Source organism: Exophiala dermatitidis (assembly GCF_000230625.1).
Source record: "Exophiala dermatitidis NIH/UT8656 unplaced genomic scaffold supercont1.4, whole genome shotgun sequence".
Classification (NCBI taxonomy): Eukaryota; Fungi; Ascomycota; class Eurotiomycetes; order Chaetothyriales; family Herpotrichiellaceae; genus Exophiala; species Exophiala dermatitidis.
The window spans coordinates 193,214-220,352 of record NW_008751649.1 but is presented as its reverse complement, the minus strand read 5'-3'; the positions used below and the strand labels follow the sequence as shown (position 1 = coordinate 220,352).

The 27,139-nt window shown below is 52.2% G+C and overlaps 11 protein-coding genes across 11 annotated transcripts; 6 read left to right on the top strand and 5 right to left on the bottom strand.

Moving 5' to 3' along the window:
- Nucleotides 1-1,056: 1,056 nt before the first annotated feature.
- HMPREF1120_04428 (ER lumen protein retaining receptor) lies at nucleotides 1,057-2,136 on the top strand (the record flags this gene model as incomplete). The annotated part of the gene is made up of 2 exons (XM_009158557.1): nucleotides 1,057-1,153; nucleotides 1,208-2,136. 2 exons carry the CDS (start codon nucleotides 1,057-1,059, stop codon nucleotides 2,134-2,136), a joined length of 1,026 nt encoding a protein of 341 aa, XP_009156805.1.
- A 1,284-nt stretch (nucleotides 2,137-3,420) lies between these two features.
- Nucleotides 3,421-5,562, top strand: HMPREF1120_04427 (MFS transporter, DHA1 family, multidrug resistance protein; the record flags this gene model as incomplete). The annotated part of the gene is made up of 1 exon (XM_009158556.1): nucleotides 3,421-5,562. One exon carries the CDS (start codon nucleotides 3,421-3,423, stop codon nucleotides 5,560-5,562), a length of 2,142 nt encoding a protein of 713 aa, XP_009156804.1.
- Nucleotides 5,563-6,157: 595 nt separating this feature from the next.
- Nucleotides 6,158-7,030, top strand: HMPREF1120_04426 (aldo-keto reductase (AKR); the record flags this gene model as incomplete). Its single annotated transcript, XM_009158555.1, has 1 exon — nucleotides 6,158-7,030. The coding sequence occupies one exon, from the start codon at nucleotides 6,158-6,160 to the stop codon at nucleotides 7,028-7,030; it is 873 nt and encodes a 290-aa protein (XP_009156803.1).
- A 247-nt stretch (nucleotides 7,031-7,277) lies between these two features.
- Nucleotides 7,278-8,252, bottom strand: HMPREF1120_04425 (uncharacterized protein; the record flags this gene model as incomplete). Its single annotated transcript, XM_009158554.1, has 3 exons — nucleotides 7,278-7,562; nucleotides 7,613-7,848; nucleotides 7,907-8,252. The coding sequence occupies 3 exons, from the start codon at nucleotides 8,250-8,252 to the stop codon at nucleotides 7,278-7,280; spliced, it is 867 nt and encodes a 288-aa protein (XP_009156802.1).
- A 3,069-nt stretch (nucleotides 8,253-11,321) lies between these two features.
- On the top strand, nucleotides 11,322-12,744 carry HMPREF1120_04424 (uncharacterized protein; the record flags this gene model as incomplete). The annotated part of the gene is made up of 2 exons (XM_009158553.1): nucleotides 11,322-11,375; nucleotides 11,500-12,744. 2 exons carry the CDS (start codon nucleotides 11,322-11,324, stop codon nucleotides 12,742-12,744), a joined length of 1,299 nt encoding a protein of 432 aa, XP_009156801.1.
- Nucleotides 12,745-13,149: 405 nt separating this feature from the next.
- On the bottom strand, nucleotides 13,150-15,272 carry HMPREF1120_04423 (uncharacterized protein; the record flags this gene model as incomplete). The annotated part of the gene is made up of 3 exons (XM_009158552.1): nucleotides 13,150-13,998; nucleotides 14,078-14,636; nucleotides 14,692-15,272. 3 exons carry the CDS (start codon nucleotides 15,270-15,272, stop codon nucleotides 13,150-13,152), a joined length of 1,989 nt encoding a protein of 662 aa, XP_009156800.1.
- A 1,653-nt stretch (nucleotides 15,273-16,925) lies between these two features.
- On the bottom strand, nucleotides 16,926-17,384 carry HMPREF1120_04422 (uncharacterized protein; the record flags this gene model as incomplete). The annotated part of the gene is made up of 1 exon (XM_009158551.1): nucleotides 16,926-17,384. One exon carries the CDS (start codon nucleotides 17,382-17,384, stop codon nucleotides 16,926-16,928), a length of 459 nt encoding a protein of 152 aa, XP_009156799.1.
- Nucleotides 17,385-18,160: 776 nt separating this feature from the next.
- Nucleotides 18,161-19,288, bottom strand: HMPREF1120_04421 (ATP synthase mitochondrial F1 complex assembly factor 2; the record flags this gene model as incomplete). The annotated part of the gene is made up of 1 exon (XM_009158550.1): nucleotides 18,161-19,288. The coding sequence occupies one exon, from the start codon at nucleotides 19,286-19,288 to the stop codon at nucleotides 18,161-18,163; it is 1,128 nt and encodes a 375-aa protein (XP_009156798.1).
- Nucleotides 19,289-19,393: 105 nt separating this feature from the next.
- On the top strand, nucleotides 19,394-21,720 carry HMPREF1120_04420 (meiotic recombination protein DMC1). The gene is made up of 3 exons (XM_009158549.1): nucleotides 19,394-20,425; nucleotides 20,480-20,523; nucleotides 20,756-21,720. Exons 1-2 carry the CDS (start codon nucleotides 19,508-19,510, stop codon nucleotides 20,486-20,488), a joined length of 927 nt encoding a protein of 308 aa, XP_009156797.1. The 5' UTR covers nucleotides 19,394-19,507; the 3' UTR covers nucleotides 20,489-20,523; nucleotides 20,756-21,720.
- A 1,089-nt stretch (nucleotides 21,721-22,809) lies between these two features.
- Nucleotides 22,810-27,099, top strand: HMPREF1120_04418 (uncharacterized protein). Its single transcript, XM_009158547.1, has one exon. It carries the CDS (start codon nucleotides 23,351-23,353, stop codon nucleotides 24,542-24,544), a length of 1,194 nt encoding a protein of 397 aa, XP_009156795.1. The 5' UTR covers nucleotides 22,810-23,350; the 3' UTR covers nucleotides 24,545-27,099.
- On the bottom strand, nucleotides 24,746-26,946 carry HMPREF1120_04419 (uncharacterized protein). Its single transcript, XM_009158548.1, has one exon. The coding sequence runs from the start codon at nucleotides 26,390-26,392 to the stop codon at nucleotides 25,352-25,354; it is 1,041 nt and encodes a 346-aa protein (XP_009156796.1). The 5' UTR covers nucleotides 26,393-26,946; the 3' UTR covers nucleotides 24,746-25,351.
- Nucleotides 27,100-27,139: the final 40 nt, after the last annotated feature.

The window sequence follows — 27,139 nt, the reverse complement described above, 5'->3', positions numbered from 1 at the left end:
AAGTCGCGCTTCATCATCAGATGCTTCGCAGTTCAGGCAGCACGATTCAAGGGCTGCCTATATTTCGCACCACGACATCCTTATTTCGCACCACCACTAAACTACTTCAAGTAATTTTTTTGCGCAACGCTAGCCGCTTTTGCTTTGTCCTTATAGCGCCGTATATCACGTAATTTCAATATATACTCTGTAATTATTCATACGCCTATTATCGTACGCCTACAGCGCCTATAACACCTATAACGCCTACCACTGTACGCCTATCGCTTAATAGGTGGTAGTAGGCGCACAGTGATAGGTGTGCAGTTACAGGCGGTGTAGGCTTTTAGGGGTTGTAGGCGTTGCGGGCGTTGCGGGCGTTGCAGGCGCTGTAGGCGTGCGATAATAGGGGTGAGTGGTTATGGGCATTATACAACGACGCCGGGGGTATCTTTCGTTAGTGCGCTCTCGCTAGACTTTCCCGAATTGGCCGCCAGCTTAGTCAGGCTCAGTAAAATGACAGTACAGTACCTGTTGCGACAACAACTGCCACACTAAAGCGCAAGAAATGTGTAATACGCTAGTACCAACTGGGAAAGATGAGAAATGATTACGCGCTACTCTACTTATGTACTAGTGTGACACTAACGAAAGATTGCCCAGAGGTGTTGTAGGCGTAGGCTAGTTAGTGCTATAGGTATATCGTAATTTAAGGCGTAACGAGCCTGTAATCTCTAAGCACTTAGCAACCTTATATCAGAAGTGGCCTTGGCAATGGTGCGAAATAAGGATCTCATGGAGCGAAATATAGGCAGCCCGATTCAAGTCCCCGGGCATCACCACCACTGCACCTAACACTGTTACTCCCACTGGCACCTACATTAGAATACACTCACAATTCACGACAACTCTTTGCCTCAGCTGCTCTTTGTTTCGCGACTTTTCCTCTGCTGTATGTTGCACCCCCTTGGTGCTCGCGACAGTCCCTTTACAGAAGCTTCAGTCACTGTCTTCCCTTGGCCAGCCTGACGACCAGATACCAGCATCGCTTGATCTGGCCATGTCGATCCCGCGACCATGTACATGAACGTCTTTCGCATCCTGGGCGATGTTTCCCATACCGCCTCGAAATGTATTCTGATTTACGCCATCCACTCTAACAAGAGTGCCGAAGGTGAGACGTTCTGCCTGCTCTGATGACCTGTGCAGGCTGACTGATGCGACCCAGGGGTCTCCCTCCTTACCCAGATCCTCTACATAGCCGTGTTCTGTACTCGATATCTCGACCTCTTCTGGGTGCGGCCGTCCGTATCATGGTGGAATTTCATCCTCAAGAACTTCTATATCTGGTCGTCGATCTACATCATCGTCTTGATGACCAGGGTGTATGCCCGGACACGAGAACGAGAGAAGGCCTGGAAATGGGGAGCCTATGCAGCGGGAGCATCCTTGGTGGCAGCCCCAATAGTGTCACTGATCTTCAGTGGATGGAAACGCACCACGTTCGTCGAGGCTCTGTGGACATTCTCTATCATCCTCGAGTCCGTCTGTGTCCTGCCTCAGCTCCTCCTCCTGCGCCAGACGACTGTTCCCACGGTTATTGACTCGTTCTATCTGGTCACGCTTGGTTCTTATCGTGCATTCTACCTCCTCAACTGGATTTATCGCGCCTTTACCCCGTCGAAGCCTGATCCCATCTCCGTCATCTTCGGTATTGTTCAGACAGCGTTCTACCTCGATTTCGCCTGGGTATATTGGACGAGACAACGAGTCAAGCTTAGAGGAGGATCGGTTGTGGACACAGATGATTTGCGAAAGGGCTGGTTGGTGGACCGCGTCATCAACCATGCATTGAGCGAACCCGAAGAAGATCCCGAAGCTGGCCCTGAGGAGACCGATGGGGCCCCTCGACAACCCAAGGTCAATCGCTGGGGTCGCCGTGGGATCTCGATATCTGCCGACGACACGCTGCATGAGCATGACAAGAGCAAGAAGCCACGAGCAACGGCGGCGACACCAGAGGAGGATCCTATCCTTGGCGACGAGGATGCATTTGCTTCTGACCTGGATGAGGATGTCCCCGAGCTGGATAGTCCGCGAAATAAGGTATTGAACAACCACGAGGAATGGCGCCACACTTCACCTTCCAACAAGTGAGGTGATGTGGACGCCTTGACTTGGATTGTTTGGGTTAGGTTTTTTGTAGCAGGGTTGGAGGACGTGTATTGCACTGTATGCAGGTACTAGTACCTGGTATTCATGTGATATCTTGGGACCTCCTAGTATCATGAATGGTGGGAAGTGTCCGGCTGAATCCAAGCTAGTATCTTGGTCGGGCGTTGCATCAATTACGGCATGTTCTTCATTATAACACACCTACCTACTATCTGAACAAGAGACAGTATTTGTGTGTGCTTTGCTAACACAAAACCATTCGTGGACAGCAATGGCAGGACTGACTCACCGATTGAATAGAACGAGACATGTTTCACCCTGCATACTACAGTCTTTTCCTATCTCTCCGAGGCTGCGGTTAGCAACGGCAGCCACCAAGTGGTTGTCATGTTTCGGTGCGCGTTCCCGGGCACCACCTGCAGACAACGGCTCCCTAGGCTCCTTATCGGGCGCTCAGTGGCTGTCACAGGTGGCTGTGAAAAGACCTGCTTACTTAGCACGAACTCCCACATGCAGTGCATAAAGGGCATTATGCTCATAGCATGTCACAGGTTCTCGTTCGGTAGTACCAGCTGAAGTTGTACTAATTTACTGTTTATTCGTGTCAAGCTTTGGCCTTACGCCGGAGCACAAGCGACTCTGGACTACTGTCGCCTTACCAACAGATCCACTCTCGTGGTGTGGTCAGGGACCGATCGATGTCTCAGTCGCGGATTTAAGATGCCACCGATGATATAGGCTGAAGTTTGCGGTGCCGAATCGCCGGAAGGTAGGGGTTGCGTGGCTCACCACACTGCGTCCACTACCGCCGACAACAAAGAAGAAATTATGCAGGAGTTGTCCACGACATAAACAGTGTTCAATGCCTCGGGCCCGAGCCTTGCCCCAAGTTGCCGAAACTCTCTGCATGCAATAATTGTCCGAGTCGACGGTATCGCTTACGGTCTCCGCCCAAAGTCACCGTGATCTGCTCGGGCTGCTGCGCAGACAGCCTCCAATGACGCGAGCCAAAGGGAAAAAGAGATGCGACAGGGCGGTCGTATTTGGGTAGGAGTGCCCTACCATGCGAGCAGCCAAAACCCATGCCATGGGGATGGCGGCCAAAGCGACGGCCTATTTGACTTGACGGCAACTACAATGTAATGATGTAAGACCACCCCGAAGAAGGCTGAAGAAGGAGATAAAAACACAATTTCCACCAATCGCCAGGGGATCCATTGGTGGGCCGGGAGAAACGGCACGGAATCCCCAGGGATCTCGAGGCTAATGCGCAATGATGGCGGACAAAAAAACCAAAGTCGACGCCCCATCCCATTTCCTATATCATGGAGGGCGTGGTCCATTATTGCATTATTATTAACTGCGCACATCTGTTCTGCTCACAACGCATATAATCTTGGGCTCGTTCCCGGACAAGGGCACATTTACACCTTGCGAGACCCTTTCAAGATGGCTCCCTCTCCCTCTCACTCGACCGGTTCACTCTCAACCGCACCCACTGAATGTTCCACCGAACGAGACGCTGCGCAAGTTCCCACGCAGAGTGAAAAGACAATGGAAGACCTCGAGCAACAACCTACAAGTCAAACTCACCATCACCACAGACATAAACATGGAGTGCCCCACTGGAGGATAGTCGCCAGTCAGACACTTATAACCGATGACGTGCTGAATCACGAGTATCGCGGTTCTGGCACCGAGGACGATCCCTATGTCGTCGAATTCATCCCCAACGACCCTCGCAATCCCATGGAATTCTCGCAATTGAAGAAATGGTTCATTACCATGACTGTCGCCATTGCCACTCTTGCAGTAGCTTTCGTCTCCTCCTCTTATTCGGGAAGTGCAAGAGAAGTCATCCAGGAATTCCATATTAGCCAGGAGGTCTATACACTTGGAATATCGTTATTCGTGCTAGGCTTTGCTCTCGGCCCTCTTTTGTGGGCTCCTCTGTCAGAACTATACGGCCGACAACTGCTGTTCTTTGGCACCTACGCCGCTCTCACGGCATTCAATGCAGGGGCGGCTGGTGCGAACTCAGCCACCACGCTGATCGTTCTTCGGTTTTTTGCGGGAACATTTGGATCCTCCCCCTTGACAAATGCCGGCGGTGTCATCGCTGACATGTTTGCTGCAAATGAGAGAGGTATCGGAATGTCCATTTTCGCGGCTGCACCTTTCCTCGGCCCAGTCATAGGCCCCATTGTGGGAGGCTTTGTTGGTGAGACCATTGGTTGGCGGTGGAACGAAGGGATCATGGCCTGCTTCACAGGGGCTCTCTGGATATTCGGCGCCCTGACCATTCCGGAAACGTATTCACCTGTCATACTCCGGAAACGGGCGAGCCTCTTGTCGCAAAGAACCGGCAAGGTGTACGTTTCCGTCTTGGAGCTGAAACAAGGCAAGACGACACCCAAAGCCGCGTTCCAAAAATCCATGGCAAGGCCGTGGGCTCTTCTCTTCCTTGAGCCCATTGTGTTGTTAATCTCCATCTTCATGGCGATAATCTACGGTACTCTATACATGCTATTCGGGGCCTTTCCCATTGTGTATCAGCAAGGACGTGGCTGGTCACCCGGTATTGGCGGCCTTGCATTCTGTGGAGTGGCAGTCGGTATGCTGGCCGGTGTGGCCTACAGCATCTACGACAACAAGCGATACGCCAGGATCGAAGGAGAAAACGACGGAGAGGCTCCTCCGGAAGCTCGTCTTCCGCCAGCTGCGATCGGCGCAGCCGCTTTGCCGATCGGGCTGTTCTGGTTTGCCTGGACAAATTCGCCTTCCATTCACTGGATCGTCAGCATCATCGCGACAGCCCCCTTCGGCTTCGGAATGGTGTTGGTGTTTTTGGGATGCATGAACTATCTCATCGATGCCTACACCATTTACGCTGCCTCGGTACTGGCGGCGAATTCGGTTCTGCGATCGCTGTTCGGTGCAGCATTCCCCTTGTTCACTACCTACATGTACCAGAATCTCGGCATCCACTGGGCATCCTCGATACCCGCCTTCCTCGCCCTGGTTTGTGCACCCTTCCCGTTCGTCTTCTATAGATACGGCAAGCCCATCAGGTTGAAGTGCAAGTATGCCGGTCAGGCACACGCCATCATGGTCCAAATGCGCGAACAGGAGAAACGACTGAAGGAAGAAGAGGAGCGAGAGGCTGCCATGGAAAGTGACAGTGATGATACTGGAAGCAATGAGATCGGCCAGGTGGAAACTCGGCATAGTATTGCCAGTCTCAGACCGAGTCTCCTAAACATGGTCCGCACGGGCTCGCGGGCTTCGAGGGCATCGCGAGCCTCACGCCCGACCCGAGCTTCGTCCAACGCATCTCGCGCCGGGCGGACGGCCAAGATGGAGGACTTTGGCCGGGTATACAGCCATGCCAGCCATCATCACTTTTAAACGCTGGGTCTTGAGGAGGACTCAGCGCTAGGGAAATCTTGTTCTGGCTATTTGACTTTGAGCGTTCAAGCGAATTATAGACGGGTTCACAGCTACGGGATGAAGGATAAGGCGGGCAATAGAAATCTAATGTTGAAATCAGGATAGCCGTTTTAATAGATACTAGGATTCATTGCACAATCCAATGGTATTGTACCTACATTGTACAGTAATGTCCAAAGGTGTCTTCATGGCAGACTTCGGGCAGCCCGTATTTCGCCACACTAGCATCCTCTAGCAATTCTCTCAAAGCGGCGACACGTCGGTTATACCGTATTTACGACTCGGAGTCGGTTGAACCTGATCCGAGTCACCGAAGAACGACTGACGCTGACACTTTGCACGGTTGCCTTGAGATCACTCTCAGGCTTATCTCGTTGTTTTCCAACCACCCCGAGTGACACATATTTATATTGCTGAATAGCCCTTCTTCTATATTGCAATGTGGAGGACCCGGCCGTCAAAACAATTGCTGTGTCCCTTTGAGCGAAGGGTGCTGCCTACTGCCTTCCCAAGCTCCCTCAACAAGACTGATAAGACGCACAACATACGCACAATGGCTACGACTCCGATTCCAGCCAAGTTCGACATCAACAGCAGGTACACCATGAACTCAGGCCATAAAATACCCGTACTGGGGTACGGCGTCTACCAGACCCCCGCGGCACAATGCGAAGAAGTCACACTGCACGCCTTCCGCACTGGATACCGCCACATCGACTCAGCACGAGCATACCGCAACGAACAACCATGTGCCGACGCGATCCGCAACTCAGGCCTGAAACGAGAAGAAATCTTCTTCACCAGCAAAGTACCTCCCCGAGCCATGGGGTACGAAGGGGCCAAGAAATCCATCGAGTCGTCCTTCATTCAGACAGGGCTAGATTATTTTGATTTGTATCTGATCCACTCGCCGTACGGAGGCAAAGAAGGCCGCCTTGGTGCGTGGAGAGCCCTCGCGGAAGCCCAGAAGGCCGGCAAGATCCGGTCAATCGGCGTCTCCAACTACGGCGTGCATCATCTTGACGAACTCGAAGAGTATATCAAGACAAATCCTGATGTCGGGGGGACCATTGACGTTGGCCAATGGGAACTCCATCCCTGGCTTCCGCGCTCTGATATTGTGGATTGGGCTCGGAAGAGGAATGTCGTAATCGAAGCTTATTGTCCTATTGTTCGTGGTCAGCGAGCCGAAGAGCCGGTCTTGAAGCGCCTGAGTGAGAAACATGGCAAGACGTGGGCCCAGATCTTGCTGCGTTGGAGCTTGCAGAAGGGGTTTGTGCCGCTGGTCAAGAGTGTTACTCCTTCGAGGATCGAGGAAAATGCGGCCATTTTTGATTTTGAGCTCGATGAGGAGGATATGAAGGCTTTGCATTTTCCGGATTCTTATGCTCCGTGCAGTTGGGATCCTACTGTCAGTCACGATTGAAGGGAATATTTTCGGCTATTTGCACATCATAGCACTACGGCTGTCGGGCTGTTGTGCTAATAGCTATGAAAAGTCTGGTCGTCTAGCTCCTCGGTCTCTAACCCAACAATTGTCGCAAGCCGGGGCACCTTTCTAATTGCCCATCTTGTTATTCGACCCCGACGCATTCTGCCCCAAGAAAACTAACAACACTGCACAGTATCTACCGAAGGTTAGAGCTAGGAATTCTAGCCGTTGGACTGGTCACTCACGCTGCTGTGGCGGCAAACACTTCATGTCGCTTAGCGCTTGTCGCGCTGGAGCACAGTCCCGCGAACATTGATGCGAACGCGAGCGCCACCAAGATTTGTCGATAACCGTCCATGTTCCGAATCTTGTACAATATCATCACTGGCCCCATAATAAGGAATACCAAAATCATTGTGAAGATGAATGCCACGAAGGCGTCAAATCGTTCTTTGTCAATCAACTCCAGTCGCAGAACCGATCCACCATTGAGCTTCCTTCGCTGGGTGCTGCTCCGGAAGCAATACTGCAACATGTTAACAGTCCGAGACTGCATGGATATGGGTGCTTACATACTCTGATGAGAGACCTGCCTGCTGCGATCTTCAAGGACAAAGCCAGCAACACACCATGGATCCAACTGGACTCCTTATCACTACAGAGGGCCACCAGATCGTCCACGTGTCGGATATAACTGCGGTCAAGGCTGGACAATTCTCCATCGTTCCAAATGAACGTTGCCACAGCTTCGCGATCTCGGTGACTCGGAGCATCGTACTGGCGAACTTCTGCGCATCTCCTGAGAAGATCATCTGTTGCCGGTCAGTGAAAGTTATTGTGATCGGGTTCTGCCATGTTGATTGGTCTTACCATAACGTTTGAGCTCTTCGCTTAGTTGCTGGAACAAATGTCTTCTCTTTGCTGGGATTCGCCTATCATCCCCCTGACGGCAGCAAAGCGCTCGTTTATAGGGTTCGTTATTGAAATCCTCCCAGTCGAGGCCTTCTAGCGTGCTCTCAATTTCCCTCAGTCTGTCTTGATGCCAGACCAGAAGCCTTGTTCGCAAATATCCGAAACGGCGGAATATCATGAAGGAAGGATCGCTATCAATGACTGCCGCGAGTCGTGGCCAGCCTTCGGGGTTGCTCTCGACTATCAGACACAGCAATGTTAGCTCTGTGATTGGTCGCCGTGCGGCTGGACTCTTACTCTCCATCACAGTTGTCTTGTTCCATTCTTCCTCAACCTCCTCTGGGGGTGATCTCGATTTTCTCAGTATATCCGGCAGCCATAAACTGAAGCACCCTGGTCTTCATCGTCAACGATCTCTAAATACTCTATTGGAGATATAGATGCCGTACGTCTTCGAGCCGCTACCTGGGCTTCTTCATCTTGGGCTTTCTCGACATCTTGGTTTCCAGGATCGATTGGCATACTAGGCATAAGTTTGGAGTCTCTTCATTGAGTAGTGTGGCTGTTTGGATGCTGTGGTTCGAAGATATCCTCACCATTGTTATACGACGGAATTGTCAGAAGGAGAGTCGGCACCCTCGGGGGTTTTCTATGAGGCTGGTGACGCCCTCTTGTTACACGGCGAGGCGCCCGAGACACACTTGAAGAACAAGATGCCTTTTGTGCCACACTGATTTCTTTCCACTAGCTATATCTATGGGAAACTACCAGCTGAGCAGGACCATGCTTTCCGATTCGCCAGATACCTGGCCTATCTTGACTCGGTGCTGGAAAGTTCAGAGCTAGCCGCCTTCAACCAGGATTCATTGCTTGACCTCGTGGTACATTGTCCAGCTAAGCACACGCACAGGTCAAGGTTCTCATCTCGAATTCAACGCCTGCTGTCTATCCTCCGTTGTCCTCCTATCTTAGCAGACGACACAGCCCTTGTCGTCCTTACTGTCTCTTGCATTATTCTCACGTCTGTGGCTCTCGATCATTTCTTGTCTGCTGTTGGACCGCGCCTCTGTTGTTCTCTGCTGAAGACGGCTCGACTGAGATCTGTCTGCTCTGTGGTACGTCAGCACAACGCTCTTCTCCGAATTGAAAGGGGCAAGAAATCATAAGTACCTGGCTTGGTTTCCGGTCTGGTCTTGCGCATGTTGTCCTGGCCAATGCTCTTGTCCTGCTTGATGATATTGTGTCGACTGCCTAGCCTGCCCGCTGGTATGCTGATGATAACTCTGATGCTGTGATGCCACATTCGAAGCGCTGCCGGGCTGCGCAGAGTCCATTCTTCTATCTCTCTGCTGGCTGGGTTCCTCTCGTCTGACCTGGCTATTTCCACTCGGCTGGAAAGATCGGCGATCCAGCATCGAGGTTGATTCATGAGGGTATCGAAGGTCTGACTCAGGATCAAAGTCACCTATCCGATCGATCAGCATGGTTCTTCAGGTTATGGCCTGGCAACCTCAGGTCTATAATCTCTGCGGTCCGTGTGGGTGGATGGATCAGAGTCTGCATATTTGTCTGGATATTCACCTTCAGAGTCTCCGCTTTCTTGCTGGGCTCTCTCGTTGTCATCCCGGGGTGGGTGCCAGGTATCCTGGTTCTGCTTCTTATTCTTGTTTCTACCAACGTGAAAGGGCATATTGGGACAAAGCAAGACAGCCAGTGGGTTTGAATTGTTGAAACAGTGTGGATGATGAGCAAGACTTACAGGAAGACAATTCATGAAGGTGCCTCCTGGGCGAACACCAAGAGACAACGTGCGTTGAGATCCAACGCGCAATATCCACATGGACAATGTCCAGCATCTCTACTACGCACCCGCCCAACGCCTCTACCAGGGCGTCGTGGCGTCGTCCACTAGGACAACGCCCACACGTTCAACGCCTGGTGTAGCTTGATAGCCCGTGTCTTCAAATCAATAACAAGACACATAGGTTACTATGCTACGAGGCTGCGTTGGATAATTGCGCTCCGTGTCGTCGATTAATCAACACTCGTATAGCCTGCTTCCCTCCGACTGTGCCCTTTGGTACAAGCTATTGAGTGTGTGTGTTCTTCACACATATACACACTTTCCGCGCAAAGTGTCAGGCTGAGCCAAAAAGGCAGTGTCCCTCATGTGGAACCAAGAAAGACATCTTCAGCAGCAACCTGACCCAAGGAGAAACAAAAGACGCCCACTGCAAGTACAGGTACCCGAACATCTTTGGGGTATTGTCCTACGTTTTGAGTTTACTAGGGATCCGAGGCAATGTTCTAGTCGTGTGCTCATGTCAGAGCACAGCAGTGGAAAACCCACCTATTCCCACACCACCATGGCCATCATCACAACCTCAGCACCAAGCCCGGCAGCATCTCTTGTGAGCAAAGGATTTTCAAGTGATGACTAATGGAGCAAGGAACATGACGTTTCAGAGGCCCCATCAGCAGAAAGTCCAATGGCGATACTTAGGCTGTACCGAGAGAAGGCTTCCAAGCTGGTAACTTCATCCGTCACCGAACGCTGTTGGCATTTTCCGCATGTTGCCTGTGCATATATATTACTTTCTGCTACATGACATCCTCTTCCAACTGAACAATCTTATGGACCAAACTAGGTTCCACAACAACAACGCCCTTCACACAATGATCACCAGACTATGCGTGCCTGGGTTCAATGGTCACATTGTTCCATTACCATTCTGTTGCTGACCGAAGTATGCCTGAAACAAGTTCTTTCTCTACCCATGAGCGTCCATGAGGCCAAGCCCAGGCTCCCACTTCAAAAGGTAGAAAAGGTTGCCCAACCGTCTACTCATCCATGTGAGCGAGTTGCCGAGACGAAGAACATCAGCCTCATCATGCCTATTTTTCACTGCCAAACCATGCCAGGATGGTCTACGGCTCACTCCGAAGTCTTATGTATTGATGATCCGTTCCCGGTGCTTTTAATCTGGTTTTCACTGCACAGTACTAAACCAAAGCGGCTTACAAGTGCACCAAACAAATTTCCTTGCGATATGGACACCTTGTCTCGTTGCTGCACTCTTTCTCCGACGGGATTTTCTATCCTTTCTACATCGGGAGAAGGAACAATCAATTTGCATCCAAGTTCGGGAAGCAGTCAACAAACATGCTAAGGAGCAAACGTGGTCAAAGGGATTGATTGCACAGAGCAAGAAGGAGAGCCGTTTGCTGGAAGCATGAAAGGAGAAAGTTGCGTCTCATATTTCTATCCTGAAGCGGGACGCTCCTGACCTTCTGTTCTCCATCAGCGAACACTTTCAAACTTTCCAGCTTCAGGAGTTTATTCTTTCTCTGCCATCGCTTGGGATCAGACAAAATGCTCGTCAAGGAACGGGGTGAAAGGCGAGGGCACAATCAAAACAAGACAGATGTACGTATTGCCTTGCACTTGTATTACTCATGTTGTCTCGAGTGCCCCAATGGAAGCCTTTCTTTTACTTGTTGAGCCCGCCCATACCGGAAGGATCATTTCTGACTGACATCTCATTCCTCAGTTCCGTCCCGACTATGCCAAAGTAGGTGACTGGATCTTCGTTGCAGGTCAATCCCAGCCTTTCAAAATCAAAACAATGGGGGGTGAGCTTGAGTGGCAGGCTGAGCAGCTCGTGGCAACCACCATGGCTAGGAACACAGATCCCATCATTGTGGTTCCTTCTCATCCACGTGTAGTGTTCAAGGTCAGGTTCGAGTACGACGACTATGTGACGATACCGTCGTTGGTACCGTCATCGATACGGGACGGCTTTAACAGCACCAAGGTGAAGGAACTGCATTATCTATATCAGGTCAAGGAAGTCGAGTGCTGGGATCGAGACCGCTTCTGTGTCAAGCGCCACGAGGTTGGGTTGCCGAATTTCCAGGAGGCATGGAAGTATTACGGTGAGAGGGAAGGAGAAGAGCCCTGGTGTGTCGGTATGTGCCGGGTAGAGCGACTGAGTGATGGTAAGACAGCATGGGTCCATGAGTGCAGGCTGGTACTCGCGAACGTCGAAGGGTATTTCAATTCTGATTTTAGGAGATGGGAGCCGGCCGTGCCGGACCATGAGATCGAGGACGCTGGATTCGGCGACGAATTCGGGAGGGACCTGTGGAAGTCTGCACCTATGCAATGGGCGCTAGTGCACACCGATGACTGGAATGAAGGTTTTACAGCGTATGAAGACGAGGGTGAGATTGAAGACGAGTTTGCCGGTGATGGTGGCGGTGGTGATGACGGTGATGGCCATAACGATGTTAATGATGGTGACGACGACGATGAAGATGATGGCGATGGCGATGAAGGTGACGAAGACGAAGAAGTCGATGGCGATGGCGATGGCGGTGACGGTGACGGTGACGACGATGAAGGCGATGGCATGGACGAAGATGACAGCGACGAGGACGATAGCAGTGGCAACTACTACCACGCAGCTGGATCAATCACCATCACCAGCGAGCAAGACGCAGATAGCAACAGCAGCAGCAGCATTGAGAGAGGCTCCAACGGAAGCACTACGCGTTCCAATTCAACTGCTGAAATGGGATCCGTGGGCACAGATACAAGCTCGCGTACTATCATGGGTGACGATTCCCGTGCAGGCAGTACCAACACAGTGAACACATTCACATTGGCCTTGCGCGGCGCGGCTTCTTTCAAGAAGAGAAAAAGTGCAGATGATCATCATGGTGGTGGTGGTGATAGCGACGACGACGATGACGGTAACGGTAACATCGTGAAGAACAAACGCCTCAGGAAGTAATACAGTATACAATTACTACTGCTGCCGCTGGTACTGGTGCTGGTGCTCCTGCTGCTGCATCGACTACTGCCACCGAGCAACAACAGCAACAGCAACAGCAACAGCAGCAGGGACGATGCCATGGTGGTGCATGAGTACCTTGGAAATGCAGGAGTTGACCAACTTGACCTGCGATGCCATGCCTCGGTGCATTCGACCATTGAATTTGTCACGGTATTGATATTGAGTTTGTCGTTGTGTATACGAGTCATAAACTATGCTTGCTTGCTTCCTCTCACAAAACCGTCCCCTCCAGCATTACAGTGATTATTTACTGCCAGATCCAGCCCCGGCGCAAAGTAAGAATCTCCTTAAGGTACGTTATCCTCTCCTTTCATTCTGTTTATTCTTCTATTTCGTCAGCTTCTACCAATAACGCCGAGTTCTATGGCGGCGTGTGCTGCCACTACCAGTTGGGACATCCGTCGCCTGACTCTGCGTCTCTGCGTCCTGCACCCCGGCTTTTCTCTGCTCCCTTGTCGACCTTGAAGTCTTCGACGTATGTGATCGTTCGCTTCGTCGTCTTCTTCCGGACCCGGCCCCAGTCCCGGTCCTGCTTGCAGGCCCAGTCTCCGCACTCGTTCCCAGTTCCGAGTCGGGAGTTCTCATGGAAGTTGATTGTGATAAATTGCTTTGGTGGCTATGACTGTGGCTACTGCTGGAATCTCCTATACCGCCTCGCCCACCTTCAGGCCTCTTGGAGGTATCGTTCGATGGTGATGATAGCCGCCGTCGCCGCCTATGGGGAGTGTCACTGTCGATGCCGAGTTGGTCGTTAGGAACATGAATGCTGGCAACGTCGGTTACGTCGCCATTCTCCTCCTGATTATCGTCATCATAATAATCCGAGACTTCGCCTTCGTCTTGTCTTAGGTGGTCGTCGGTGTCAAGGTTCCAACTCGCCGCGTGCGATTGCAAAGGCTTATCTCTTTTGATCAGCTGCATATCCCCTGGTCGAGTGGTGGGAACCAGTGCACCTGCATCACTTTGACTCTGGGTGAAAGGTGGCGTTGGAATGATGATAGGATTCGGAACAAAGTTGGGCCACTCGCTATGAGTGAAAGCGGAGTGCAGGGGTTCCTCCTGGTCCGTCCGCCTCAAAACAGGTTCGACATCAGCGCGGCCTTGTTGCTTCTGTGTGAGTTGGGCGGCTTTTCTGCGAATTTCTTCTTCTATGAGGTGTGACGACGTCTCGACGAGCTTCCGAACTTCGACCTATACAACAATACGGTCAGTCGCAATTGAACCCGGCCTTGTCACTCCAGCCAGGCTCAGTTGATGGGAAGCAACTCACATAAGTCAATTGTCGAGGAATCGCCCAATGTGCTTCGCCGTCATTCTTGCAGACGAAGCCAAAAAGCTCTACCACCTTCTTCTGCACCCACTGTTTGGGTAAGACAGTCTCAACCTCTCCTTGAGCAAACTTCGCCTCCTTTGGGCCGGGCGTCATCCAATACCGCAAACAAGCTTGGCTGTCCACATAGTAAGTCAAGTCCTCCGGGCTGCGAAGCATCCAAACAAACCGTCCATTGTAGGCGGCGAGGACTTTTGCAAGTGGCACTTCTTCAACGTGCGGTGGATGCCAAACATGCCGTACAAATGGAATCGCCCTCTCTGTCACATGAGGGAATGATGGCCACCCCCACCCTGTTGGTTCCGGCCCTGACCGAGGAGGCGCCTGCGGAGCATATCCTGAGCCACCGCCATTCCGGATATCGCGCTTGTATGGTCGGTGACGGCTTCTGGATCGGGACCGTGAGACAGGTGATGACAGCTCACTTTCTGTCCGATACCTTGGCCGCCGGCCACGCGAACTGTCACTCTCCGCATCCGAGTCGTCTGAGAGTAGATCACTGCATGGGTCCACTGGTTAATGATGCTCCACCAATTCGAGATCTTTTGACTAACCCTTCTGTTGTTGGCGCTGGATTTGCGGCATGCTTACCCCTGTCCAACACGTCTTCAATCAACTGTGGATTCACCTTCGTCCACTGGGTGAACAACAGCTTGAGCGCACTTGTCGCTTCATCTTCTGGTGGAGCTGGGCCAGAGTCGTCCTGCCCTTGTTGCAATTGGGACGAACTTGCAGTAAGTCTCGCAGGGCCCGCTGGCGGGCGAATCGATGCCGTTGGGTTATATGGCATGGTGGCGATCAGCCTTTGAGAGACATGGCAGGTCAGTCTTGGTGGGTTCGTGCGAACTCCATCCTCATGTCCAAGGACCGGTTCATTTCGCACTTCAATTCTGCTCACGTTGTTATTCGTGTGTGGACGAGGCATGGCAACAAATGGATTGTCGTCTATCGACCTCTCCGTCGGCGTAGAATCCGAATCCTCTGATTGGGGAGGATGACTCATGGCTGAGGGCCTGACAGGAGCTGCGAATCGCTCATCAGCGTCACCGCTACCATGGTCATCTGGGGTGTCATGATGATGTGGCATGTTTTTGGGCACGTCCTCTCTAGGATTTGGCTCCGGCCCTGTTGCCATCCGAGCGCGCAGCCTCTGACGCTCATCATTACCAACTCGAATAATAACGGGCTCATGGCCGCGCTCGTGCCGAACACGGTGATGGTACTCTCTCCCTCTTCTGGTCGATGTCGGTCGAATCGAGAGCTGAAGGTTCTGTTCGGCTTCCTGTAACTTGGGCAAGCTGCGGTGATAGGCCAAAACTTCGTTCTTGAGGATCCGAATTTCGTCCCGAAGTTCGCTAAGGCCATCGGGCGTGGAGGTACTGGAGCGCGTTGTAAGATAGTGTGTGCACTGAGCATCGCGAGGACCTTCTGTTGGACACTTACTCAGCTTCGATCCTCTTGCCCATCTGCACCACTTGGAGCATCAATCCTAGAACACCTCTTAGGGCATCCATTCGTCGCTTCAACTCTTCTGCTCTTCTCTTCTTGAACAGCCACCGGATGGGGAGGAGGTTATCCTTCTTTCGACGGATTTGCCGCCTGATTGTCCTAAACAGTCTTTTGCAATCCTTCATCGACGCCTCCACCATTTTCACAGCCTCATCAGTGAAGAAGCCCTTTTGCGCCTTCAGCACGGCGCCGAGCTGTTTTATGATGGTGGTGAATGTGGTTACTTCGCTGGCAATCTCCTCGATCTGGTCACGGGCATAGCGCATAGTATATCCCAGATCGAAGAGGGCCTTGGACACTGAAGCCCCCAGCGAGACGATGCCAAATACCGATGCCACAAGACCGACTTCCGCCATCTTGCTGACTTTGAAGTTATGGGCCTCTGCTAGATCAGCGTAGAAAGAATGGTGAACAGTCACAATGGGGACATCAGGCTGAAGAGGCGAAGTACATTTTCAAGACGACAAGACTACAGGCAAGGCGGACAGTTGCCTGAGCCTGAGCCTCATCCTGAGACTGATGGCTTGAAGAGGCTTGGGGGCTGTGCCACCATCGAGGACGCCGCAGCATTGTCCATTGGCTCAAGCTAGCGCCCTGCATGGTAAACAGCGGCCTCATTCGGGGTGCAAGATACCCAGTAGAGCGAAAAGTAGGTATGATGGTACGGGCGTAGCCCATCCCAGCTCGTCCATTTTGGTGCACGAATTCTAGTCGGCTGTCAGGTTCAGAAGGGACACAGAAGGCAGAACGTGGTTGTTGAATCGGATCGTGGGGACCCTGAGGTCGAGATGGAAGCCCACACGCCGACGATACGAGAGGAGCACCAGCTCCAAGTCAACTCGAAGCAGGACGCTGTTGTGGGTACTAGTATCGTGCTAGTGTAAGAGTCCCAGGTTGTCGAGAGCTGTAAAGAGGATGTAATAATTGCAATGTCCCACTGCAGGAAGATATAGGTCCCCTGCGTACAGGCGCCAGGTGCCAACAATGCCCTCCGAGTCTCAAGCGAAGAACAGCGGGCATGGAAAGAACAGTCACGTTGTCAGTCTGAAGATCCAATTCTTTGTGACTGCCAGTCCTTCAAACTCGGCCGCCGTCTGCTGCAGTGCGGGCGGATCTCAGCCCAATGTCGTCGAGTTACTACCAGTACTATCTAGGTAGTGGTACTTGAAAAATCTCGTTGACTCCATCAACTTCCCGGGGACCGCGCCAAAACAACCCCTTGATGTCAACGAGGATAGACCTCATGATCATATTGCCCTTCTCTCACTGCCAGTGCCCTTCAATCCGACCAACCCCCCCGTCCATGACCAAAGCCTCCGGGCGATCGCGAGCGAGCATACTCCTTGTGTCCATCATCCCAAGTTGCGACACGATTTCTGCCCCGATCGGGAACTCGCCGGCTGGATCTGGACCTCCTTCTAGAGATAGTACCCGTCTCCTTTTTCCGCCTCAATTTCTCGACCTCTCTCCTGCTCGCACCTCCATTGTTCACCTTGTCGCTCCAGATGAGATGTTTCGGCTTGCCCGGGTACACGCCCTTGCGGACCCTGCGCTTCCGGGTGAAGTAGGTGAGGGAGATGTAGAATCCGTGCACGTGAGAGGGTATGACTGCCAGGAGGAACATGAGACAATTGAACAGCAAGTCCTCGTTCGGCCCGCAGATGAGCAACACTGCCAGTGGGGGGAAGAAAATGTTGAAACAGGCGATGACGAGGCGTTTGAAGAGTGGGATTCTCATTTTCAATTCGGCCTTGCTCGCGTGCCAGTAATCATTGCCGTGGCTTTAAATTGTAATAATTTACAGGTGCACTGGCAGTATTCCAGCTGGTAGGTTAAGGGTCATGTGTTCCTTTTCATGAGGCTAGGCGCAAAGGGTTAATTGCAGGTTGATTCAAGTTGTCGTTGCTCAAGGTAAACAAACTCGTGAACCGGCGAGAAAGGAACAAGCATTTGAATGTTTTGTAGATAGAGGATAACTCGTAGTCTTCAGGCTGCTTACCACTCAACGACGGGGGAACCACGCTGTATATTATTGTCTGCCTCTTCCCAACTGGTAAGGTACCTTATGCAGGGACTTGCCCTGCTTCATTGCGTTGGCTTGTAAGAAGCCCCCAAAACATGGAAAAGAAGGTCTTTAGAGCGATCATCACAACTTGTTGTCTTGTGGTCCGCCGTCGACGTCATCTGTGGCTGGTATTTTGGCCTGGTTCAAGATGCTTCACCCTCAGCGACTATCACCGTCGAGATGATCGTGCTCGCCAATCGCCCAATCTCATCCGAGCCATCCATTCCAGTCACACACAGGCTGCTCTAGTCATGTCGAATACATTTTACTTGTATCGGACAGTACATAAATAGGTGACGTGCAACTCTAGCTGCTTGAGCTGTCCGTGGCCAAGGCCTCAGTTGGTGTATAAAGTATAGGGACGCCCAGGATGCCAATGGGTGGTGCCGTAACAGTAGTAGGACTACTAGGGTGGTATCTATTTTATACAAGGCCAGCAAAACAACCCTCTATCGCACTCCACTGACCAGAAGGATTGCGCTCCCCAGCTGCCGTCGAATATCCTCATTCTCCACATCATGAGTATCTTCCACCTCCCCCCACATGGCAGTCTGCCATCGAACCTCGACGGTAGCAGCTTCAGCGGCCTCTTCGATACCAAACCGTTTCTCCGAGCTGCGCTGCACATCTCTAAACTCCTCACTCCACTCGACCACCAGCCTGGCACCCACGAGCACACTCTTCCCAGCCAGCACCGCGCGTTCCAGCGCAGCCAGCTCGTAAGCAGGCAGACCCGCCATCCAGCCTCTAATGACACTCCTCGTCATCTCTGACTGTTGAACAGGCATGATACTCCCCTCCTCCAACACGGGCTTCAACTCGACACCAGGCCAAACAGTAGTCGTAAGATAACTGATGATCGGCGTGGCGGTCTTGATCTGGATCTGTCGTAGCGTTTCTTTTCGATCTGGGTGCGTTTCCAACTGAGTAGCATCATGCGTCGAATGCTCCGGCGCCCAGCACAACAAGGTATCCGTGTCGAGATACCGCATCATGACCGTGATGATTTCCTCACGGATTGCCGTCGACCCTCGTGCCTCAGCCTCACTGATGTCTTGCGCCCGCGCCACAATCGAAGTCATGGGGATATTGTGGTTCTTCAGCGCTTGCTGCGCCGACTCCAACATGTCCCATTCGATTGCGATCGCATGTGCAAGATGCGGCTTTGACCGTGGCACCGTCAAGATGGTTTTCGCGGGTGTCCGCACCGGTCTCGAATCCAAATGTACTTGGTATCCCTCCGGCACTTCTTTCACGTGCACATCTTTCCAGAATCTTTTCTTGAGTGGACTCGTTCTCTTGCCGGATGATTGTTGCTCCGCACGTAGTTCTTTGCCTTGCTTGAGGAGTTCGGCTTTCCGCCGTCGTTCGCCTACTCGGTCGCCATATTGTGATGATGTCGCTACCGGTGCGCTGGGAGGTGGTCCTGTGGCGGTAATGGGTAATGCTGTTGCTGCCCGCTGGGCACTGGTGGTTAGCCGTCTGGAGGGTGCGAGTTCGCTTTGTCGAGCAACAACACATTGAAGTCGGAGAGCTTTCGATCCAGAGGATGCTATTCGTAGTGAACTTGTCCGCATGTTGAATCTGGTATAGATGAGGTACTGGTATATTTGAAGGTGAGGCGTGGTTTCGCGGTTGTACTATTACTGGGTAAGTTGAACGTAGCAGCGGTCGGAATTAAAGTGCCAAGCTCAAGTCGTTAACGCCGCCTTGCGACAAAAAGTTCCAACTGAACCCGGCCGTCGCAGTTTCGAGACTCTACTCAGCTGTACACTTCTGCTCGAGCGACTACGACCATGGGCAAACCGTCTGTCGAAGTGGCAGGCTTTCTGGCTCTGCCATTGAGGCTCCCTTCTTCTACCCATGCGACATCGGCATCCCGAGAAGCGACGCATTACCTCTATCTCAAGCCTCACGACCCCCCAGTGCCGGACGAGGAGACGCCGAGATCATTGTTCTTGGTGAACATCCCCGTGTCCGCCACGGCCGCATCGCTCAAACACCTCCTAACGACGCAATTAGAGGGTGGTCGTGTCGAGAAAGTGCGGTTCACAGATGATCTACAGGAGAAGCCGTCATCGGTCGTCTCCTCGAAATCCGGAGGAGGCCGCAAGAGAAAGCGGATCACGGCCGAAGAGTTAGAGGCCGGATTGGACAGATTTACCCTCCCTCACGTTTTCGACAGTCACATCCATCCCAGCGGGTCTTCGGCGGTTGTCGTCTTTGTCGACCGCCCGAGTATGGAACTCACACTCAAAGCTGCCCGACGACTGGCCAAGTCGCGCACGGCAATTGTATGGGGAGGAGACGGCACAGAACAAAAGCCGGTACTCCCGCATCTGGGCTTGATGAGATATGAACACCACAAACATCGGCAATTCCCGTCGAGTAAAGAGCTCTTGCGCTCCGTGAACGGGTTCATGACCGCTTGGTCGCAACTCGAGGAGGCTAGGAGCCGCGAGACCGCGCGGAAACGGCAAGAGCCTGACGAGGACGGCTTTGTCACGGTCACCAGAGGCGCAAGAGGCAGTGTGCGAGCCGACGAGGCGAAAGAGATCGCAGAGAGACAGAAAGAGAAGAACAAGGCTCTTGAGGACTTTTACAGGTTCCAGACACGGCAGAAGAGAAAGGAGGAACAATCCGAGATGTTGAGAAAATTCGAAGAGGATAAACGGAGAGTGGAAGAGATGAGGCACAGACGTGGGAAGTTGACGGTAGGCTTAGATCTGTGACTTTGGAGCTGTTCGCTGTGCTGACTTTTACTTTAGCCTGGTTGAAAAGCCCTGTGTCGTGCGCAACAATCTAGTATCAGGTTGGTGAACCCTCGAGATTTCCCAGACATTGTCTTCGCGTATGATGAGGCAGCTGGGGCCAGAGAAGCATTTCTGTTCGGTGGGCGAACTCTCCATGTTCAACCCCGGGCGCTGTTGAAATGCAATGCCTACAAAAACCAGCCGAATATCTTCTCAATATTGTCTGATGTCGCCCCGCAGATTGCGTTACCTACGACATTTCTGAAGCTGTTCCTGACTCAGGCTTATCAGATGTTGAACAGCAACAGTACCTTCCTCGAAGCCCTCTGCAGATGGGAGTCTGTACGTCGCTGGAGTAATCCCCCATCGGGCCCATGCATGCCAGCTCGAGCTGACCACGTCCAATGTTGTGAAGATCATGCCCACAATCAAAGGCGACACTATCTGTGCGAGGTGACGCCATCGGCATTATACACGGCTTGAGCGGACACCCATGGGGGGTAGCATGCATCTCGAGCGCATTTACCCAGTTAGTCTCGCACTCACCTGGACAGCCTCTTCCGTCAACCCTCTTCTGGGATGTGGAAGGACATAGCGTGGGGAGTTGAGAGGAACACTTGCATTTCAGAACGAAAGTCGGGTCGAAGGCAGAGCGAGCCGGGTATACCCCGACTGCGTTATAATGATATCGACCCGAGAAGGATTTTCTGCGGGTCGTTGGCAACAAAGCTATGATGCAGCAGCGCGACGTTCTTGGGGTTGCGATAATGCGTTTTGTGGTCGACTGGCTTTTTCTCCGTATCGGAAATGGCAAGGGAGAGACATTGGGTTCTGATATGGATTCGCAGTCAAGGGCTCTGATCGGCGATCACATACCTGGAGGCATGTCTGCCGACACTCCGTATACTTTCTGCCAGTGGTGTTAGCCACAGATGCATGCGAGCCGTGTCAGCCGTGCTCGAAAAGGAAACACACCATGCAGTGTCCAACAACTCTGGGGTGTGATGCACAAATGGAAATCTCATTCAGCATCTTGAGAACCGTCGTAGCTGAGTCTCAATTGACACGATAAGCTCGAACATCCACCATTATTGGACCAGCGGCCATTGCAGGATTCGGTACGGCAATGCAATGCAATAGTGCTCCTTCTGCGTGAGCCGCTTAGACTCATTCGAGAATTATGTCTTAGATTTTCCGACTGGGTTGTAACCGGTACGCTCTGTCGTCGAGGTGGTCCAATAATTGTGAAGAACGTGCACGGTAGGCAAGACTAAAGGCGGCGTATCGTGTACATGCTGAAGCGTAGGTGGACTGTTGCCATGGTGTGGTTCGTAGGATGAGACACAGGTTCGGTGGTGCGATGGGTGGTTGCTCTGTTAAAGTCGGGGTCAACCGGTCGTGTCGGCTCGAAGATCTTAGCGCAGAGGGGATAATGACTGTGGGCGGGCTGGAGAACTCGCCAATAGTCAGGTCATGTGGTAGGAGAGTGGTAACCGACCAACAACCAGTAGTGAAAACGTGCTCAATTGGGGGACAGTCGACCGCCTAGTGAGGTACCTTGCCAACACAAGAGTGTGAGTGGTAAAGAAAAATTTGTCCGTGGCCAGTACTCTCACACATATGAGTACTGGGTAGTAGTGACATGTTCGGACTGCGCCGAGTCTCCTGGCTGTGTGCGAGGCTCAGCCTTGTGATTACCCAAGGAAAATGTCATCTTGAACCCTGGATGATCTTCACACTAGCATCGTAAACCGCTCTCGTCAGATCGAACGTCGGTCTTGGTTTTCCGGCGCTGGGAAATGGGTCTCGGAAAGTGGACCAATGCTACAAATATAGGTACAAGGTATCGTGAGAACTTCAGGCCGGTGGGGATGGTACTGAGAGAAAGATCCTGGGCCGATGCTAGGGAGAGCCCGTACGGCGAACCAGGTGGTGAGCAGAAGAACGTTGCAGTGGTGGCAACGGCTGGCGGAAGCGAGAAGTACAACGGTAGATAGTACAATGTATAACCTTGTAGCAGCATAACGTGGTATGAGAAGTGGACATGCTCAGGCTGAGAAAAAAGTCCTTTTGTCTTAGAAAGTCAGCCACACGCAGCGCCCGCCGATGACGACAAGGGGCTATAAATATGCAAGGCTGTCCAATCAATCTACCAGCTGAAAAACAGCCTCGCATGACCCTTCCGTAAGAGGATAGCGCGGACGGTAGCCTTGCGCTACTTGTTAAAAGCAGCAAGTGACTGTCCGGCGCCGAGAAGCGCAGTCTCAGCTGCTGCTCCCTGCGCCATTTTCCCGCACACTGGCACTGCACCGACCATTTCTCCCACTCCGAGTCGCTGAGTAAACCACTCACCCACCCACTCGCTCACTTCCACTCCCTTCCACCCACCACCACCCTCCACCAGAACAGGCTACTGTACCGTTGCCTTAGGGTCACTCCTACTACTCCATCGCCTCGAACCCTGTAAAACTAATGCATAGCCATCCTTCGGGTCTCCAGCTGTACGGCTCATGTGCTCTTCCGCCTTCTCCGTGGAGATCTGGCCACGACCATCATGGTGACCAGTGCTCTCTCCACGATGCCGCTGGCGTCGATGCTACAGTACCTTCACCTGCTCCGTATACTAAGTATACACTGCCACTAGCAATGGTCAGCAACGGCCATATCATGAGAGCTCGCCACAACCAGGTATAAGTAATCCTATATCTCTCCCAGTATACCAGACCTTTCTTTTGTTCATCATCAAACAGAAACACAAACACAAAAGCCACACATTCGCTACTTGCAAGCCATTCTCACACTCGCTTGGACCATACATCCATCCTCTTGAGACTCCTAATTTGATATCACAGCACTCGTTTACTGTCTTACCAAACAATCAAACACATGCTCGCTTCAATCTCCCTGCTTGTTGCCGCCCTCGCTGGCTCGTCTCTGGCTTATCCATACCCAGAGGGCTACCATCACGGCAACACCACCACCCCCTGCACCACGAGCACAACTTCTACAAGCTTGACCACAACCTCCTCATGGTCAACCACCACAACACAGACCACCTCTTCGAGCTCCAGCACGACGACACCTTGCACTACATCGTCTTCTAACTCTGTCTCGACGAACTCGACCTCCACTTCAACCAAACCCTGCACTACCACAACATCCGGGGTAATCACCACCACCAGTGCTTCTACCACCTCTACCCCTTGCACCACTTCAACCCACACGAAGCCTCACCAAAACTCGACCACGACCACTGTGTCGCCGGTCTCCACCACCCCATCTCCAACCAGCACTGAGATCTGGACTACCTATACCACGACAGAATGGATCACCAGTACCAAGTTCGTTCCTTGCTCAACTCCAGTTGCAACCCAAGGGACCTCGACATTCTATTCTACGTGGCTCACCACTGACATCTGGACCACGACTTCGTGCTATCCAGTCACCACCCACTGGGCACCATCTCCGGCTCCAGCCAAACCTACCGTGACCAACACACCAGTGCCAGCTAAACCAACTACCGTGGTGACACCTGCTCCAGCGCCAGTTACAGTCTATCCATCAAGCTGCCCTGCTGTCGGCACCGAGACTGTGACCGTCACTGTCACTCAACCAGCCCAAGGTGGCGCTGGCACTTACTATCCACCGGGCCACTGCCACGAATGCCAGACCATCACCTACACCGATGTCTGGGGAGTGATCGTGACCATTGCCATTCCCAACCAGCCAACAACAAGTGCCCCGGCCCAACCCACGAGCACCAATGTGATCACCACCACATCTACTCCGTGGACCACAAAGGGACATCATAACTCGACCACCACTGCCTGGACTTCTTCCAAGGTTACAGGCACTACCAGCAGTTCCGTACCCACAACTACACCGTGCACCACATCAAGCCACAACTCGACAGTGACATCCACCACTGCTAGTTCCACTACGACTGGCGCAACTTCCACCTCCAAATGGGGCACTACCACTACCACTACAGCCCAGAGCACAGGTACCACCAGCGCAACCACATCCACTGGAACTGGAAGCTCTAAGCCAACATCTTGGGCCAAGTTCAGGAGATTCTAATCGCCCAGCAACACAATCTCCCAAAAGCACATGATCATCTCTTATCACATGCACACTCCTTTATGAAGTTTACTGCGCTTTGAAGCATGGCGCGGATTGGATACAACCGACCATCTAATTGTCCAGCTCCTGGATTTACTGTCTCTATCTGGTTTTCAACGGCATAGCAAGCATGGGTGTGATTTTTCAGCATAGCATAGCGTGGGACCAGTCCGCGAAGAAGCGAGACTAGGATTGCAATTGATGTTGCAGATATATTTGGTTATGGGATAGTACCCTCTGCACCTATTAGACATGGAACAAGTGCATTACATACAGCACAGCAGAGCAAAATAATTTAATGCATCAGAAATGAAAATCATTAATGATCGACATCCTTTTTCTGTGCAGTAGTGGTGTGACCAATCTTCGAACGGAAGAAGAAGCAGGATCAATCTCGTGAGACTGAAACATGCGGTTCTCATGACGCCGACGATAATTTATTTTGAGCTCGGCTACCTTGATTATAGCCATACCCTTCACCATTGCACTACAGTACGCTCGTAGACAAACAACCCCATTAAAATTCAAAATAACGCACCAAGCTAACTGGTATCCGTCACCGCTCCTATCCGTACCCATGCGCCGTCGCTCAAGAAGGAAAGAAAGAAAAGGAAACAGAAAACCAGTCGACCTGCCGGTGTGGCGTGTGACGTTGAACCCGAACAGAAGAGGCCTTCCTTACTCAGGCCAAGGAGTCCCAAAGATAAACGCTCAGCGGGAACTTGAAACTAAAACTCGAACTCCATAGCTAGATATACATTAAAATCAAGGGCGAAAATAATCGCTGTCGCCGTCGCATCCCTCGGTTACAGGACTGGGGCTGCTGAGGCCAATGTCCGTTTCAAATTCCATTTCAATGGTCGTGGATGTGGGTGTGGTTGTGATCAAGGAAATCTGAACTTCGTCGGCCCATCGGACGGACTTGGGGCTTTGAGCGCTTGATCGCCTCTGCCCGAAAAAGAATGATTGGGCTCTTGTGGAAAACAAGCGAGGCCGCTGTGGAGGTGGGGATTTGGAGAGTGCGGAGCGTAGCTTTAGCTTAGGAGTTGACGTAGATCGTGGTGAAGAAGTGGTGGTGGTAGTGGTAGTGGTAGTGGTGATGCTCTTGGGAGTGGGATTGCGCGGTGAAGAATTTGAGGTATGAATGGTGTTGATCCGAATTATGGGATGGTGATCTTGTCCCAGGATATACCGAATGATGCCTCTTCGAAGAGGCAAGGATTGCCCAAGTTGAAGCTGCTGCTGTTGGATGTGCTCGTTGTGGATGGCTCCAATGGCACGTTTTGTTTCTCCATAATGATGTGGCGCCGCCTTCTCCTGAACTGCCACCCCATTATCCTGTTCGACCTGTTGTGACTGATGATGCGTGTCATGGCGGCCAAGGTATGTTGCCAGGACGGACAGTACGCAAATAAGCAGGCACACCAAACTGCCCAGAACCAACAAAGAGACCACCACACCGCGCAGGAAGCCGAGTTCGAGAATCCGCCGGAACGTGTGTTGAGTGAGTTCGGCGAAGGACAGGGCACCCAGTTCCGGGGTCCCCACGTGAGCGTGGGCGTGAGCGATGGGATATGTGAGGACGGTGGGCGCTGTGACGAGCAGGACGAGGCTGCAGATAATATGTTTCGACGACGCCATTGTCCTTGTTCCAGACACGTAGAGATGGAACCTCATCCGACAAGCACTGCAGCTCAGAGCATTTTTGTATAGGATGCGCGGTGAGGAGAACAGAGAGCGGAGGTGAGGTGGAAGCCAAACGACAGAAGAAGGGGACAGGACTCGCATTTTCTCTGACAGCTGCATGGCTTACATGTCTGACAGATCTTACCTTCAGCTGGTCCGTGAGTCCGTCTGTTGTTGATGGGACCCAGCGCTGGCCGCCGAGGCTGAGGCTCAAAATGGCAAAAGAATGGAATGTAATTCAATGCGGCACTCGACCGCGGCGTAACATGATTGGGGAGGCGCCCTCTCATCAGGCGACAACATGTCTGGGCACAAGGGGCCGAGGATGGGAGGATGGGGAGTTAAGGTCTACTGTGCTCAACACCTCTCTTGAAGAAGCGATTCATCAGGGCAATTATTGAGAGCTAGTAGGCGGGAAGCGGATCTCCCGCTCGTTCGTCGCGTGCACAGTCCGCCGCGTGTGGAAAAGGTGGGATGGCAGTGGAGAGGCGCGGATGTTGAAGTTCAAGTTGCCTGTCACAGCCTTGTCACTCTGCTGTGGAGGAGATTGGATGCCAGTCTCAAGGCGCAGGAGTTAGGAGGTGGGATTGGAACAGCAATTCTCCATATCTGGGTGCGAATCTGAGATACCCGTGTCCCTGGAGTTCGAATTTGAGATATCATTTCGGATCATTCTGGAGATGGATTGCTGCTTGACTTCCTAAGTTCTACAAGGTTGAAGTGGGTGCCAATAGTACACGGCAGGGCTAGGGAGGCCCGAGGCGGCCCTCCTCGTTGTACGTTCAAGCGAGCAATTACGTGAGGAGTAAAACAGTCAGACAAGCCCCTTTTCTGCAGCCGCACAGTGATAATACTGTAGCAATAGCG